Source organism: Spea bombifrons, chromosome 4 (genome assembly GCF_027358695.1).
Source record: "Spea bombifrons isolate aSpeBom1 chromosome 4, aSpeBom1.2.pri, whole genome shotgun sequence".
Taxonomy (NCBI): domain Eukaryota; kingdom Metazoa; phylum Chordata; class Amphibia; order Anura; family Pelobatidae; genus Spea; species Spea bombifrons.
In genome coordinates, this window is record NC_071090.1 from 88,664,731 (window position 1) to 88,682,356 (window position 17,626).

Sequence of the window (17,626 nt, forward strand, 5' to 3'; positions counted from 1 at the left end):
GTTTTTCAGGGTTTGGGCCCCTTAGTTCCAGTAAAGGGTAATGTTAATGCTACAGCCTACAAAGACATTTAAATGTCTGCTTCCAACTTTGTGGGAACAGTTTGGAGAAGGCCCTTTTCTATTCCGGCATGACTGGGTCCCAGTGCACTAAGCAAGGTCCATAAACACATGGCTGGATGAGTTTGGTGTGGAAGAACTTGACCGCTCTGCACAGAGCCCTGACCTCAACCCCAGCAAACACCTTTGGGATGAACTGGAACAGAGATTGCGAGCCAGGCCTTCTCGTCTAACATCAGTGCCTGACCTCACAAACACTCTTTTGGCTGAATGGGCACAAATTCCAACATCTTATGGAAAGCCTTCCCAGAAGAGTGGAAGCCATTATAGCTGCAAAGTGGGGACCAAGTACGCATTAATGTATAAATATTTAGAATGCAATGTCCTAAATGTCCTTGTTGGTGTCCCAATATTTTTGTCTGTATAGTTTGTGTTAAAAGGTCTTGTGCATCGTATCTGTAGATCAATGTTATCTAGTATCATTTATGAATCAATTTCATTCTCCGCAATTGTTATTTTAGTTATTTTAAAGTTAAAGAAGGAGTGCAAAATAACTGATGTTTTTGAAATTGTCTTGCAGGTGAAAGCAAGGCTTGGCTATTGATCTTTTTGTGATATAGAATGGACAAACTATTCACAATGTCAGAGAGGTTTACTGCTGGTTAGGGGTTGTGAGAGTGGTAGTTTAAACAGGGGGTAAGACTTACCAAATTTACTTTCACTTTAGATACTTTAGATTTCATTTGCTTTGCAGTGTTTGCACAGGAAGGCCAAACGGCCTATATAGTTAGTGAGGGAGCTGGTCAAACTCATACGGCATATTCTGAAGATGTAAGAAGTGTGCCATATTGCCGAATGTCCTGCCGGTAATAATCTTACAGCTGCCGTACTAACTCTGTCTGAACACTGGAGTCTATGAAGTGACAGACAGGTCTCCGATATACACTAACATAAGCAACAGCTTTTCTACAGACTCCATATGGTATCATATACGGCATTAATCACGCACAACCCTGACCTCCCTTTTAATGTAAATTGGCGTAATGGTGGCATTTTAACCCTTAAAGTGCTAGAGAGTAAACAATCTATAAAGGCTACCCTATACAGTAAAATAAAAGATTGCATAATTGCTTTAGAACTACTGAGAAAAACATTTCCTCTATTACAGGACTATATAGGAACTGAACGCAAGCTATCTGAAAGAACTAATAAGCTTCTCTGACTTAAAAAGGTCTTATATCCAGATAAACTTAGATCATTACCAAAGCCAGGATTCCCATAGGCCACATCCATAGGCAGGGGGCAATTGTACCGCTATTACTACCGTCTACACAACACATCAGCAACCGTCTGCCCATAACGAGAAAGCAATCACTAAAGATGTTGTTCTACCTATACTGCTCAGGATAACTACCGAACATCTAAGTACTGCCAATTTCACGCTTTGTGAATTTAACAGTACATATAAATTCTACATTTCGCTATAAAACTGTTCAAATTCATCAGGTTAGGTGGAAGGGCACCTTTCACTTAGTGTTCTTGGACAACAAGTACATTTTGAGATAATTCCAAATTGATACGCTCCTAGGAGAGTGTGGTTTGGCAATCCTCTGTATCATAACCTTAACCTAAAAGGCACAACACCATGATCACAATGGGATCAGAAGCGTTGACACACAACAGACCAAGAAAACGTACCTTTGTGAAAACCATTTCATCCAGCACTTCAGAAGACACGCAAGTCAAATCCGGGTCACTGGCAGAATCCTGTTTCAGTGATGGCTGAGATGAACCTCCTGTTTCCAGACCATCTTCCAAAAAGTGCTTACAGTCTGGAGAAGAAGTAGGAACAAAATAAGGGTGGGGGGATCATTAAGTCATGGAGCTGCTTTTGTAGACTACACTGTAGTAGACAGTATTTTACTTTAAAATAAATGCCTTTCGTTTGAGCAACATCACGTGAAACGTAGCAAACAAGGAAGGAGGATTTATATGTTGCAGACACACTAAATACTCGCACTTTAAACATTTCCCGGCTTGTGATTTCCCCACAGCACAAAAAATAAACAATAGTCACTGATTTATTATCAGACGCTGGAGATACGGTGTAAACCATTTCCCTGGCCTTAGAATCGAAGTGAACAGACACAATAATAACAGACTCCAAGCTGTCTTCCAAGTAACAGAAAGGAAAAAAAGGGCTGAAAATAATCTGTTAGTCGACACTCCCATGGAAAATTCACAAGGAAGCTCCAGAATCATCACAATAAAGTAAATGCAAGCAGACACCGAGAGGGGCAGGAAAAGAAAAACACACAATGGATTTACCAGAACAAGCACTGCAAAGAAGAAAAGCCCAAACAGAACTATCTCAAACAGTGTGTGTGTGTGTGTGTGTGTGTGTGTGTGTGTGTGTGTGTGTGTGTGTGTGTGTGCGCAGAAAAGGGGAATGCTCGGGCTGAGTATTCCACGAGAAATCATTAACTAAAACCTCTCTATGGATGAGCAGATAATATCTTGGAAAAATTAGGTGATGGGGGAGACAGGCCAAAATGGTGGATAATAGATGCTTGGATCATGAAAACATTAACAGGAGTTCTGGCCCAAGAACGATGGCACCACACAACAAAATACATATTGTATGTTCACTACTACTTGGGATTGGATTCATTCGTCTTTGTATAGGAATCTAACACTTGACTGAGCCCTGCTCTCCCGTGCAAAGCCTTGCTTCACCGTACTGCCATGTTTATTTAGGACACGGATAATCTATTCTAAACTCTTTTCTCTGTACGCTCTCTCCACTTTGTCATGTTATTTAGCTGGACTAATTCTGAAACCTTATTTATCAATTGCTTTACAAATGGTCCATGTCTGGAGCTCTTTGACTTCCTCCTCCATTCTCTCCCACGGATCATGGTTGTGAAGGAGTAAGATGTCGGTCTCTCGGCTGGCACGCAGCCCGGCAGCTGTACCGGGATGTGATGTCACACTCCGGTGTCCTATCCCCCGAGGCACTACAAGGGCCTTTTTTACTACATACAAAAGCCCTCCTTTACTCTAATTTACATACCTGTAGAATTATTTGTTTCTTTTGGACCAAGCAGATCTGTATGTGAACACTGGTCTATGGGGCAGCAGATATCTCTGTTAATCTGCAAAAGAAACAGGCAAACAAACAATATAATTAGTAATCAAAAATAAGCGGCTTAATGATGCAAAGCTGTACCGAACACGGGAGTTATATTGTCTGCTTGTCCCTCAAACAGTTATTTAAATATGGAGTCACATCAAAAGCATGGCTAGTTCATTAAACGTGTGCGTATGGATATACTTTGTATGGTTTGTATTACCCCTCTAACAGGCAAAATTACACAAAGGTGTTGTGTCATATATAATGGCTCCTACCAACGTTCCACTGGTGGAACTGCATCTTCATTAACACACAAATCCAATGTATCAGAAGTACAGTAGTATGAGAGAATTTGAGATTGTTCACCAGGTTAAGATTGCATTAATGCCAACCAGAAACCCGGTGATACATCAGCGGGACGCACAGGTGCAGAGCCAAACTCTTTAATCCCTGGGATCCCAATGGGGCTGCTCAGGTGATAAGATCTGAAGCATGTAACTGCTTAAAGATAACATCTATCCTTTCTTCTTTAAACAGAAACTCATTAACTCTTTCTTAGTAACCTGTAAATACAGTACACAACATGCTCATCACTCCTAAATAGTTTGCCGAAGAAACGCATTTACATTGGGCGCACTAAGAAGGTGAAGGGTACGCAAAAGAGAAACTTTTCTTACAAATATAAAACATAGGAGTTTGGATAATAATGTATACGCTATAACTCGAACCAGAATAATCAAATGTATCACTTGCTTTAAATGTAAGGCTATATGGTGTACATTTGCGATAAGAGAACTTAAATTCTGTTGTAGTCTGGTAGGAAAGTAACACAGCTGCTTCAGAGACATTTATTTTTATCTTTAATATTTTAATCATAATCTATTGCAATAAGGTTTTCCTGCACAAGCTATGCCCTCGTCCATATCTCCTTAATATGTTAAATTGAAGCCTACTATGCCAGGCTTCCTATAATACCGACATGCAGGGTAATAACGGTGTGTTGTTTCAGCGCTTGCAATGTGACTGTATCAAGTTTGTCTATCCAGGATCGTTTAATGCATCGTTACTGTGCAATTTACTTATTGCCTACATGAACACACGAGTCCAGGTGAGACCGTACAAAAAGAGCCGGCAAGGCAAGGGACACTTTACGCAAGTGTGGTTTATGTGGCAGGATTCTGGTGCAGAGCCCTATATGTTCACTGCCAGGCAGATCCTTTCGCATTGCAAAAACCGTTAGGAGTGGAACTTTCTCAGACTGCCACTGGTTTTCTCCTGCACTTTCTAAATTTAGCTTGGCAGGGGCTGCTCTGGAACGAGAGCTACCCTAACAAAGCATGGAGCATTTTCTTTAAGACTTCACATGTACCTCCGCAGGTTGCATGAAAACAGGAAGCCGCTATAAACGGATCACAAGGGATTCGTTCTAAGAAACGATCCATAATCACCATAATTCAACCAATTTATTATTTGCCTATATTATCGTAACTTTGTCGGAAAAAGTTACACAGAACTTTAGCAGTATCAGGATTTTTTTTTTAGATGCTAGGAAGAGGCATTGAAACTATAGCATAAAAAAAAAAAAGTTTGTGCATAAAGTTTAAGATTTGCCCAGCTCTGCATTATCAACCAACCTCACAAATAAGGAACCTTTAATGTAAAGCAAGAAAAACAACTAAATCATTGCAAGAGCTGGCAGAAAATACTAACACCAGCAGTGACATTTGTGAAAGCAAAGTACCTTTAGAAGCACCACGTCCACAGCTCTGTCAACTTTGGAAATATCACACAGGCTGTAACGTCTCTTGTATCTTTCGTACATCTTTCCAAGGGTGGCAGAAAGAGACAAGCCACAGGCGGAAGTCCGAAGGTCCCCAGTTAGCGTGAGAAAAAGCCACTGGCTACTGCTTGCCACCAAAATCCCAATCCTACTGGCTTCCTTGCCCATAAAAACATTCCCGCTGCAGGCTTTCCTTAAGGAAACCGGTAATATTCACGGGCTAAGTCTATCATACGAGGCCGGTAGATGGTAATCAAACTAATTCACAAAAGTTCTTTGCTGAGCAAATATGAAAATCAAGACGGCTGAATTACGAAGCCCGGTAACACTAAGGGCGAAAGAACCAAAAACAAACAAGTTATTGTCTAGACATGACTTCAGCATCCCATCCACTGACGCGCAAAACGAAGAACAAAATCCAGCCCGGCTTTCTTCTCACGTCTGCTCAAAGAAGCACAGAATCTGTTTTTGAGGCGAAATCTGAAACAGCTGCAAAAAGTCTCTTCACCGTAGTCGGGGCTGAATTGATTTTTTTTTTTTCCGAATATGTTTTATTTCCAATCAAAACTCAGAGGAGGGAAAAGCCACTCCTGTTCTGGACGTCACTATTTGCCTTTTCCACTCTGTGGGAATATGAGTCAGGACTTCAAGTGCCATCTCCAACCCAGTCAATGGTAGAGGGTGTGAGGGGGGGAATCACTGCACACTGTCGGAGGTTCTGCTTCTCACCATCTACAAGGTTGTTTGCCCTTCAAAGCTCTTAAAACAAAAATAAGTTCTCCAGCATCACCCTTGAGAATAAAAAAACAAACGAAACAAAAGCTGCAGGAGTAAAAGGAGGTTCCTCAGAGCCAAGATACTCCCTGTATGGACCAGAAAATATGATTCATGCGTATGAAAGAGGAAACCGGCACATTTTCTTGGAAGACAAAAGAAGAAGCTGCGAAAATATGTAGCTTAGGATACGGTCAGTTAAAGAGGGCGCAGATTTTGTTTTCCTCTCTGTCGTTTTCGTGACAGGACTCTACGAGGCTGACTAATTTGCTTCTGTCAATGCACTCATTCACATCAGCTGGGGCCCATGAAGTTACCCTGCCACATGGTTTCCTGTGTTCCGACTGTTCCACCCTCCCCTCCCCCACCTCCTAGCATCACACACTCCACATCCCCCTCATGGGAGGCAAACCTTTCCATAGAGCTTTTAACTGTACAGTGCGTTGTCTGCACTGGAAGCAGAAGACTGGGGGCCAGAGGGGGTGACACATAATATATTATTATACTATATACATTCACTCACACACACTAGCCCTGGGACCTTATGACGTACAAGGCAACCGTTTCCAAAGGATTCCATGTTACAAACGTGTAGTTAAAGACTTAATTGCTGCAATCTTTCCCTTCTCTATTAAGGCATTGACAGCATCCATAAGTCTATGGCATTAAAAAACCTCATTAATGCTGCAACTCCTAGCATGGTGGGTGAGGCCATGGTTACAGGCAGCTTTCTGAAGCTTGGTGTAATGAACGCTGTGGTCAGGAGGAGCGGAGGTTCCACAACCTAACTATCCCGGGGAGCGGCTCATGCCAAGAGATCGATGAATCAATCCTGCGCCCTCCAGCCAGACGGCGTTATTTTGTTTGGTGATCTCTCAATATAAATCCGGCACTGCCTCTTCCAGCACTAAGGACGCTCATGCCTGATGTCCTCCCATGATATGTAACTGTAATAATTGCTGTACACCGCAAAACATTACACAATAAATCCCATTTCTGCTTACACTAGCAAGGTCAAAAATACACCCACAAAGTATCCTTTTGTGTGTCTACTCGTGTGCTTACACACGTCTATAAATACCTCCCAACTGCTGCCGCTTAACTTTCCTGCCGGCGACTAGTGATCGTTGACACGGCTAATAGAGGCGGCAGACACGGGTGGGCAACGGTGATGACAGAAGGTCACCGACAACAAATGGATCTGAGATCTCTTCTCAATCATTAGGGCCCCAGATCAACGGGATTTGTTATGGGGGCAGTCTTCTTGACCATAATATACAGTGCCGTATTCAGTAACGTAGGTTAGCATTGGCAAAAAACTGCAATTGCTGGCAGTCGTGTGACACTTTGGGTGACTTTCCCTGCACAGACACCGAGCCGATTCTTCACAGCAATGCTAATGAAGTCCATTGCCCCATAGATTTTCATTAGTCAGAGCGTCCGGCTGGGTGAATAAGACTGAGCCCTTGAATTGTTTACCACAGGCAGGGTGATAACCAGTCAGGGTATTTGTCTAGTAGATCGATACAAGATAACAGAGATAGAACTCATACACATGGCTAATATGTAGCTGCCTGAAACCATTACGTAATGTAAACAGTAAAACCGTTTATAATTTGAAAAAAATGCCCCAATATATTTTTGAAAATGTTTTTTTAATCAATACTGTAATAAAATAAAGTGGAACTTCATCTCTAGAAGCCTCTCTCCAAATCAACACCTACTCTACTGAACCTAACATGTTTGTAACTGAATGAAGCATTAGAAAAAATTATAAATATATTATCTTTATTGATTTACTTAGCTTCATCGTGTTGTAGAACGGGTACTCAGAACACAAATACATAACAATTTGGACTGTATCTGCCATAATAGATCAAGTTATTTGCGTAACGCACTAGAAAATGCTTTGTCCAAGTGGAACTGAACCTTTAGAAAGGAAGAAAACCACTACCTGGAAACCATGGAAGTTCTGTATATAAAGTAATTCTGCCGCTACGATAAGCGTGCAAACAATGAAATGTTTGCCCAGATTGCTTCTAGCTCTCTGTACCAGAATGGCTTTTTCTTATACACATTTAGAATGTAAGCTCTTTGGGTCAATAAGCCTGGAACGAGTGTACATTGTACTGTAGTATGTGCAGCTCTACGTACACCTGTTGGTTCTTAGACACATTACTGCTGCCACAAAGGATTAGCTCATGCCTTTGGCATCTTTCTCCGCAGCAGTTGGCAACCATATCGACAGCTTGAAACAGGCGACCCTCCAACTGTGAAACTACAGCCCCGGTGCTGCTCGCTCAACTTTATCCGATTTTCATCGGAGCTGTAGATAAAAAACAGTTGAGTGTCTATTGATAAAAATACGTTGGCGCAGGCAAAACTCAGCACAAGGTATCAATTAAACGCGGCCTGACTTATAACCGTGAGTTTCACTAACAGATTCAGCCAAGGGACGTGCCGAGGAGCCTGATGGGAGGTCAGGTATTGTGCAGCGTCTCCCGAAACGTTCAGCCTATTGCCAGGAAGCACCTAAACCCTTTAGGTGCCAAATGTGCTTCTGGAATGGAAAAGGAAACAGCCATCGCTGTTAGTTTATTTCATTAATCCATTTGGGACCATAGCCTGTGAATGTCGTAACAACGATCGGGGCCTTTAAGTCTTCCTGTTTACGAGCGATCACAAGCTCTACAGAGCCTAGTCCTTGAAGTAAAAGGTTGTGCTACAGAACAGGTAAACCTCAAGAAGCGCTAATTCCGCCCCATCAAGCATTAATAGCCATGAGCTTTAAATCCCTTTGTGACTATAACTGATGCGTCAGAAAAGCAGGTCATAATTCATTCTCATTTGACACTAGCCTCACGTTTTTCTATCTCTGGCTTCCCTTAGCAAGTCCCGCAGTTTTCAATCACTGGATCTTAAGCCCCAAACTATTGCTATTTTCTTTCTGGAGGTTGGTTGGGGGAATAAAAGGGAAATTGTAATTATTTGCTGACGCAACGTATTTGTTTCCAGAATTTCAATGACTTCCAGATGTTTTAACACACAATGCAAAAGTCTATCGATCCAGCTGAAAAAGACGTATGCAAACTACTGCAAGAGTAGAATTAACTCCTTACCCACTTTCATCCATTACAACTTTCTTCTAGATATATCAGCCAATTATAGAATGTACCATCACTCAGGGCCTCAATATTGTTGCAAAATAGGCCTTTGTAAGCTTTATTCACAAAGTTGACCCATGTGGGGATACCGATTTTAGATATCTAAACTCAAAAGTTAATTGAAAAAAGGATATAGTCTTATTAGCCGAGAACAAGATGGCCATTCCATCTGAACAAGAGATCTCTAAGGTCTTGAAAAACCTGTGTGACTTTTGGCATCTTTTCCTATGTTGGCCCAATACAAGGAATTAACTCCAAGAATTAGGATGCATTGTGGCTTCGCTCAGTCCCAACTCACTGAGAAATGACCAGCACTCAAGCCCAAGGAAATACATTTAGAAACCCCAGCCCCAAACGATCACCTGAGGATTTACTATTATAATCCAAAGCAAACTAGCAGCATCTTCTTATCTATACTCGAGTCAAGGGTCAACCTGAAACCTGCTGCTTGGAAGCCTGGGTTATTTAAGGTCCTGAAGAAGGTCCCCTCTAGGGAAATACAAGCTCCTTTAAGAATGGTGGGTATTTAGTGGTGCACTGAGAAGTGGTTTGAGGAGCACATACTTCATCTGTGAGCCTATTCCATTAGGCCATTATTCCTTCTACTTCTCATGTCCCTGGAGCCTGTCACTCATCTAGCTTCAGGCCTTTGACCTTTGCTTCTTTTGAAATATGATCCCCCTTTACCTAAGTGAAATTCAATGGGTAATTACCCTCTCCTTTTTGCCAGCAATTACATAAAGCATACTAGTCACTTGTACTAATTAACCCTTTGATGCCAAAAGGTCACATACAAAGTGATTAAAACCAATTTTTTATTTAGCGCGCAGAGTATATTGTTAAATTACAAAGTAAATATTACACATTAAAGGGTGTTGGAAACACAATTTACAAGAAACAGCTGTGTAACGTAAAAGAAATGCATAATCAAGCGTAAAGCACCTGCGTTTCTACTATATTTTAATGCTTTTGAATTTATTTACAGGGTGTAACATCACATCTACCTCCACCAAAGGCATAGCCAGGAGTTTTCTGGCACATCTTCCCATGAATCCATTGTGGTGTTCCATGCCGTCATGATTTCAGATTACACCCTCTGTGATAGCGTGGACCGCCATGATTATAAGTTAACGGGCTGCCTGAATGAGCCCAGATACAGACAGGATCCAAAAATAATTTAAAAACCCCATAAAGAATCAGCTCAGTGTGGTGATTGTGCAGGGAAAGTCACCCAAAATATCACACAACTGACAGCAATGGCAGCCTCCAAGTCTGTAGATAAAGGAAGTTTATTGGAACAAGAAGGGATACAAACAGGTTTTTGTCTAGGCAAACGTACGTTACTATATGCACGGAGAATGATATTTTGCTTAACCACGGGACACCCCGCGTATGCCAACAAACCATAAACCTTTAGTGTTTAATATGGCGTACAAGTGTGAAGCTCCTCGTTACCGACAGCAATGCTATACAGGGCATCGAAGAAAAAAAAAAGAAATCCCCGGCTCAACCTTCAGATCAGAATAACTGTTCCTTTACGTACATTTCTGACAGCTAATCATATCATAAATATTCTGGTAGTATAATCATGGCACATGAACTTTCTACTGCTACAGAGGAAACCAAAGAAATGTTTGGAGAGAGAGAGAGAAAAAAATAAATAAAAACCATATACTCCTTACTTGTACATGTTGGAAAAATATAGTAATATGGGGCACTCAGCTTCTTAATGCAACATTTTTTTTTAAACAATAAATTGAAAGCTCTGCGCAAATTGTTGGCACTATATAAATAAAAGATATTAATAATAATAATAATAATAATAGGACACATAACAATCACTATGTACCGTAAGGACACATTGTGGCCGAGGATCAGAGGCGTCTGTGTTTGGGTAACTTAATTCATGCTGACAGCTCAGACCCTCTCTCACATAGCCTGACATTCAGTTAATAAATATGAAAGATAACACAGATAAGAGAAGAACAATAGCCCCCAAACAAGAAAAATAGGTCTTCAATTAATGAAAATAGAAATATTTATCTGCCAATACAAAATAGACTAAAAGGTCTTTAAGCCGGAGAATTCCTTCCAAGTGTATCGGTCATTAGACTAGACTGCTCAATAGGTCTTATTTTATCATTGTATAAGCCATTTAAACACATTATTACGAGAGCCCTATGGCTAGAGGCTTGTCAGAAGTATCTATCCAATGGGCTTGTTGATCGAGTCGCATGGCAGGTAAGTATGTACATGCTCCCGCGTGCCGCTTGCTTGAGTGAACCCGTCAGGCTGAAATATCAGCGTGCTCAAAAAATTAACATGTATAGTGTAAACACATATACAACAAATACAGGATACAACCATAAGTCGCCAAAATGGGAGGGTATCTTCATTTCTTTACCATTCGTGTTAATGGGGAGTGAAAACGGAATATAAGTACTGATGCGTGTCCATGAATTATCTCTGCAAATATATGTTAAATTAATAAAAATATTAATAAAAATAAATAAGAAAAAAATGTCGTCGGTGGGGTCTTCCCCGTCTGCTATTATGTGCTTTGACATTATTGTTAATTTGTTATTCTCCACTATCATTAAAGCAGGCACTCTATAACTGAAATAATACCGACGCCATGATAATCTCCAAAAACCTTGATCCATCCCAAAAGGTGAACAAGAATATTCCAGGAAGATGCTGTAATGGATTTACATGCGGGTTTGACCAAGCAGAATCACGCGGGGCTAGATGTATTCCGGAGGGTGCTGCACACGCGCGGACACAGTCACAATCTACCTTTAATAGTTCTGATGGGGACTCATTGCCGGCCCTAGTTTCATTTAATGCAGTTTGTCAGTAACATCTGTCACGTTCACTAATCTCATACTTTTGTAAGTGACGTATCATATCAAGGTTTCTCGTTAACAAGATGAAGCCTGACACGATGTAGAAGTTCCATGTGAGATTAGTGAACATGACTGGTATTTCTGAGAAAAGGCTCGCAATAAACAAAACCATTAAAGTTTAATGGTCATTACGTGTGAGCACATACAGCATCACATGATTCCCCTCACAATCACCCACATGTAAAATCCCATCGATTCCGGGCAGTCCACATGGAAATGAAAGCACACAGCGCAGTCGCTTTATGTAGATTATAGGTCAGGACACTTAGCTGCCACCTGCGGTTTATAATATACCCCACATACACGACAAACAAGCATCCATAATCGGAACAAACACACTAGAAGTCTGTTTCGGACCCCAGCATGAGAGTGTGTATATATGTGCGAGGATGTACTTATGCTTAAGGATCACAAGTGATCGGCTGAGAAGGACGGCACAGGAGATGAGCATCCATCTGATACACTCCCTGCATCAGTACTAGGCTCGCTCCATCATAACACACCGAGTTCAAACTCACCTGAAAACTCTCCACTGAATAAAACTCTTAAATGTATATCTTTGCTATACAGAGAGAGCAACATGAAGCGTTACTGATGAAAAAAAGAACGCAACGTAAACCAACGGCAGAAAGAATGTTAAGTTGTTAATCTTTTAAGCTGAAAATAAACAATTCTTGCAAGTCCATTATCGAGGGCTTTTTTGTGTACATTAATAACTCTTGGAGGGATCATGCCAAGAGAACGTGACATCACCTTCCAAATATAATAAACAGACACAAAGGCAGGATGTGTGGGGACGTCTGCTCACCGCGTTCACGGGATAGTTTGTGTCACCATTACCGATCAGAACTTACCCGGCTACGGCTCCCGCGCTCCTCGGGGCTTTACTGATGCGGAACAACGAAAGAAGAACCAAGAGAAATGAGGAAACGAAATGATGACAGAGAGCTAAACTGAAATGTGAAGCCATTTACCCATTTCAATGACAGGGCATGTGAGGCTATTCTGGAGTTTTTCTACCTCAGGACACGTCGCAAAAAATATAATATATATAAATCAATTATGAACTGGGAGGAGAAGCCGGTGGATCTTTCCCAACCAACATACAAACACAGACAAATGTTAAATGGAGGAATGTGTGAACGATTCAGGGGGCTTACCAAGTGACGGTTTCCAACAGGATGGACCAAAATATCCATTTACTTTTCATGATTTAGAACAACCCCTACACAGAAATACAGGAGTAGAAGCGAAGGCAAGAACCACATGCATGGATGTAAGAAAATGGTTATAATACAGTTACAATGACAAACAACCCCACATGCGATGAAGAACTGTATATTGGTGTATTCTACTTGGCCACTTGACCTATGGCCAGTGTGTCCCCTGTACCAGCCATCCTCAAATTACTGCCCCATCTGCTATGTACATCATGGTTATTTGCGTTGCAGATAAAAACAGAACAGAGATGGGGGGCAGGGGATACATCCCTTCACTGCCCCCTATATACGAACTATTCTTACACTATAAATAAAAACGATACAATATCCATATTGTACGTATGAGTCCATAAACAATAAAAACGATAATTTTAATCCTTTGCAGAATTATTGCGCATATTAAAAAGAAAAAAAAACATATCCACACATCTGATTCTTGGCCCTGCAAGTTGTAGGACTGGCCCCAGAATGTTATGTGCACCAGAAATCCTCCTGTAGACCATTATATCAGTCAAGGGTTCTCAATGATATACAGTCCAACACAGACATAGAACATTTGCGTATATAAGGTAACGGCATGAAAGGGTCACAGCCCCGCGAGGAGGCCACAGCCCCGCCATGCAGCTTTAAATGCCAGCAGAACGCACTGATGGCATTACAGCGTAATCAATGACCAAGCGTCGGAGGGATGTGTAGGGATGGGCATAAGACTAGCAGTTGTTTTTCTTGGGATTTGGCCTCTTTATCCTTCAAATACTGCTTTTCCTAGCAGTTTTGGCTGACACAGCATTCACACATATGGCAGCCAAAAAAGTCTAATCACTTAATGAAGGTCAGAGAAAGCTTTGGAGAAAGATGCAAGCAACGAGGGGTTCCAGTAATTCCTTCAATGCTGTGCCTGTGACAAACTGGATTAACACCGAGGAACAGGTCACATAGGTCATAAAGTCACAAAACACCGGTATCTTGTTAAATATGGCGGACATTTTCAATGGCTTTGCATTGAAAATATCTGGCATCATGCGCACCTAGGGCAGCCTCCTTTGGGTTACATTTCCCTGATGAAGAGCCTGCACGGTTGAAACGTTGGTACAATTAATTTTGTTTTCATGCTTGAGTATTTTTTTTTACTTTTATATATATGTGTATGTATATATGTGTATGTATATATATACATACATACATACATATATACATACACATTTCTGTGTATTATTTAAGGTGTGCACATCTAGACGATATGATAAATCTCATCAGCAGGATAGGAGTTGTAGTCTACGGCAGCTGAATTCCCAGAACGAGTGAATGCGTGAACGGTTTAGGAGGATTAAGAGTTGGATGTAAATGGTGGCATGGCGCCATTTTAATGAAGACCACCCCAGGGCATGAACTGGTGTGCTGGCATTGCACTGAACTCAACTTACATTTTTAAAAACATTTAGAAACGAGAAATGCACATATGAGCAGGATTTAATGACTTAAAGCTGTGAGGGTAACAGCATGGTAGGGAGCTGAACTGCAGACCCGCAGAGTCCTCAGGTATAGCCAAGCATTGTACATTCGTCTAGCAGAGAAGGGTTAAAGAGAACACCTACCCAGAACAGAAAAGGAAGTAAAGCATTTGCGAAAATGGCAATTAACGGCAGCTTGCGGCCGGCAACCAGGTGTTATTCTTAGGATGGCAGAGGCACTGCACCACTTTACTGCAGATTCTGCTCTATTTTTATGGCCTGCAAGCCATTTTTGTTTTGCTGTAAATCATAGCAACAGGAAACTTTACCCAAACTCTTATAGAACACTTTCCACTCGCCATGCCCAGGAACAAAAAAAATAAAATAAAAAAAATAACTTAAAAGCAGGATGAAAGTAAATGTTCGTGAACGGGTGCTTATTTAGAATTTCGGAAAACAAAACAAAAAAAGAAACGCTTACATTTGATCCCCAAGAATGTACTTTGTGGCGATGTAAAAGAGCGGGAAGCGGTTCTCTCAGGACGCAAGTGTTTTGATTGTTGCCACAGAGCTCTCGACATAAGCGAACACCCTTGTATTAGTCACTAAAGATACCTTGATTACTAAAATAAGGGGACTTTCTGTTCCAGCTCAATCTGATAGTCTGCATGGCGCTTATCAGAAAATAAACTTTGACTACATATAATACAAGTTAACCCCTAACAGCCCTTCAAACAAAAAAACAACACGTAAAAAGCAGCACCAATGTTTTGAACCAGTGTGCCGGAGGTTTGACGGTAGATAATAATAAAATCACACACACAAAAAGAAAGTTTCTATGTTTTGGGGCACAATTACACTGAAGGAACTAAAATATGTACTTTACATAAACTATTTCGAAACAGAAAAAATACAAGCCATATTTAGATGAATGACGGCCGTGCTCACCACAGCGCTGCTGGACATATTGACCCTCAGATGCAAATGCGTAACGTTTGGCTATTAAAGAGTGAGCACTGCTTGACTTAAAGCAGGATATTTAAACTAACTCGCCCACGGCGAGCCGGGTACTCGCTACAGCAAAAGCGACAAAGGGAATTGTTCACGTACCTTCGCCTTAATGGAACTCATTTTTACCTCAACAAGCTAGTTTATTGCCTGAAATCTATGGCATCCTGATCAATAATAATAATAATAATATTTAATCATCAATAATTCAGGTGCGGCAATAAAAAACGCAATAGTGACCAACTACTACAAAACTAGGAAGACGCACAATGAAGGTAGCCGATTGGGATACAATTGTATACACATATACACACATATATACATACTTAAGTCTCACCAGGAAGCCAAAGCTTCCCAGAACTTCACATAAATATAAATAGTCAAATGGAAGAAGGTCTGAATGACTTTGTGAGGTTCAGCATCTCTGCCCCCTATAAAACCAGACATAACACATTTTTGTTTCATATCAAACCCCCTTGCTGAACGTTACGAAGCGACCACTTACCGACTGAGTCTCAGACAACGTCCACAGCTGTTTTACAAAGTCCACGTCGTCCTCGGTCTTTCCGGCCTGGTTTTCTGCTAAGACACAAAGACGAAATGTCATCAGATCGGTGAATTATACCAAAAGGGATAGGCGCAAGCTCTGTGATATCTGCGGCATCTTCCCCACCATATCTAGAAATCACTTCATTACAGGCAATAAAACCGGGTGAGAATGAAAATGGGGTTGGAAATCACCACTTGCATCTTTAACGTACACGGAAATGTAAAAGAATCCTAAAGAAGAAACGGGGCTGCATATTATTCATACTAAGTAATCCAATACAAAGGGACTGAGACCACAATGGTGGGAGAACAACTAATTGAATCACAAAGTTAGGTGTTGAGGTGTGTTACGATGGTCAAAAAATCTAAGCCCTCATCCCTAACTAGAAAGCAGAACACAGCAATTATACTATTTCTCTCCCAAGTGGCTCTACTTGTACTGCTCACCAAATCACAGGCCTGTACTACTGCAAACCACCCACAATCCTTTGTTAGAGGCCTGCTGAGGATTGTGGGAGTTGTAGTCAAGACATGTTTGAAAGGCTACAGTTAAGGAAGCTGTGCTGTTCCCACATCTCGGAGATGGAAGATGAAAGGCTACCTCTGCAATATACAAAACATTACATCAAAGAACCACAAGCGAGGCGACTCCTCTCTTAGGTTTCATGGCAATATTGTGTAAAGAACTAAATCAGCGGAACTGCATTTTAATCCAATCAGACATCTATGGAATTTAAAGCCTATTGGTAAGCAATACAGCCATGAAAGATTAGATAGGACCCGCCAAACATGGGGTACTTTGACATAGAGGGGGGCTACGCAATATACGGCCATATAGTATGTGACGGAATCTGCAATATTTATGCCTTGCACAGGTGTTTATTGAATGGTGTTTCCCTGGATATGCGCTGAATTCTTGCTCTGTTTTATGCACTTATTGGTGATTTTATTCTATCAGCAACCTAGGAATTGTGCTCCCCTTTCTGTATATATTTTTTAACCTCTGCAATATAGGACGCCAAACAGAACTCATTCTCATATGCTATGGAAATATAACTCAGAGCACTAACAAAAAACAAAATATATACATATACATACACACTTTGATAGGTTGCACAATTCCAGGTAGAACAAAACTGTAATCTGAAGGAACCGCCTCTCCCCGCAGCAACCAACAAGTCTTATTTTAACCGAGCTTTTCATCAAACTTGTCTTGTAACCTGTTCAATTAGCACATAGTTTTGCTGTGACTTGTATTTGCCCGATGAATGTTGGCAGAAGATCTCCAAATGCCAGGAGGCACGTAAAGTTTGTGGAATGCGTCCATACAATGACTTCGCTTTACAATGCAAAAGATTCCATTGTCTGGTGCTATGCAGAAAAAAGAAAACCCAGTATAAAAGGAAAAGGGACACTTTGCCACCGAGCAGGCAATCTGTGATGTCTTGTGCCGACGGCAGGTTGTATTTATACATTATATATATATATATATAATGTTCAGTCTCAAGGGCATGAAATTAGCAGCCTGTGTATAAAGAATACTAATATCACCATTTACAGGGACAGAAATTATGCAAAGGAAGT

General features: G+C 41.0%; 1 protein-coding gene across 5 annotated transcripts in view; it reads right to left on the reverse strand.

Moving 5' to 3' along the window:
* Window positions 1-17,626, reverse strand: part of AKAP13 (A-kinase anchoring protein 13) — a 58,058-nt gene that overhangs the window by 37,156 nt on the left and 3,276 nt on the right. For 3 of the 5 annotated variants that reach the window (XM_053465432.1, XM_053465431.1, XM_053465429.1), the window contains exons 2-4: window positions 15,999-16,075; window positions 3,131-3,212; window positions 1,756-1,889 (exon numbers count right to left, since the gene is read on the reverse strand). In XM_053465432.1, the coding sequence (XP_053321407.1) occupies window positions 1,756-1,889; window positions 3,131-3,212; window positions 15,999-16,075 (293 nt within the window). Of the gene's footprint in view, window positions 1-1,755; window positions 1,890-3,130; window positions 3,213-4,931; window positions 6,089-15,998; window positions 16,076-17,626 lie in introns of those variants that run through there. The other 2 variants (XM_053465430.1, XM_053465433.1) reach the window with 2 other exon arrangements.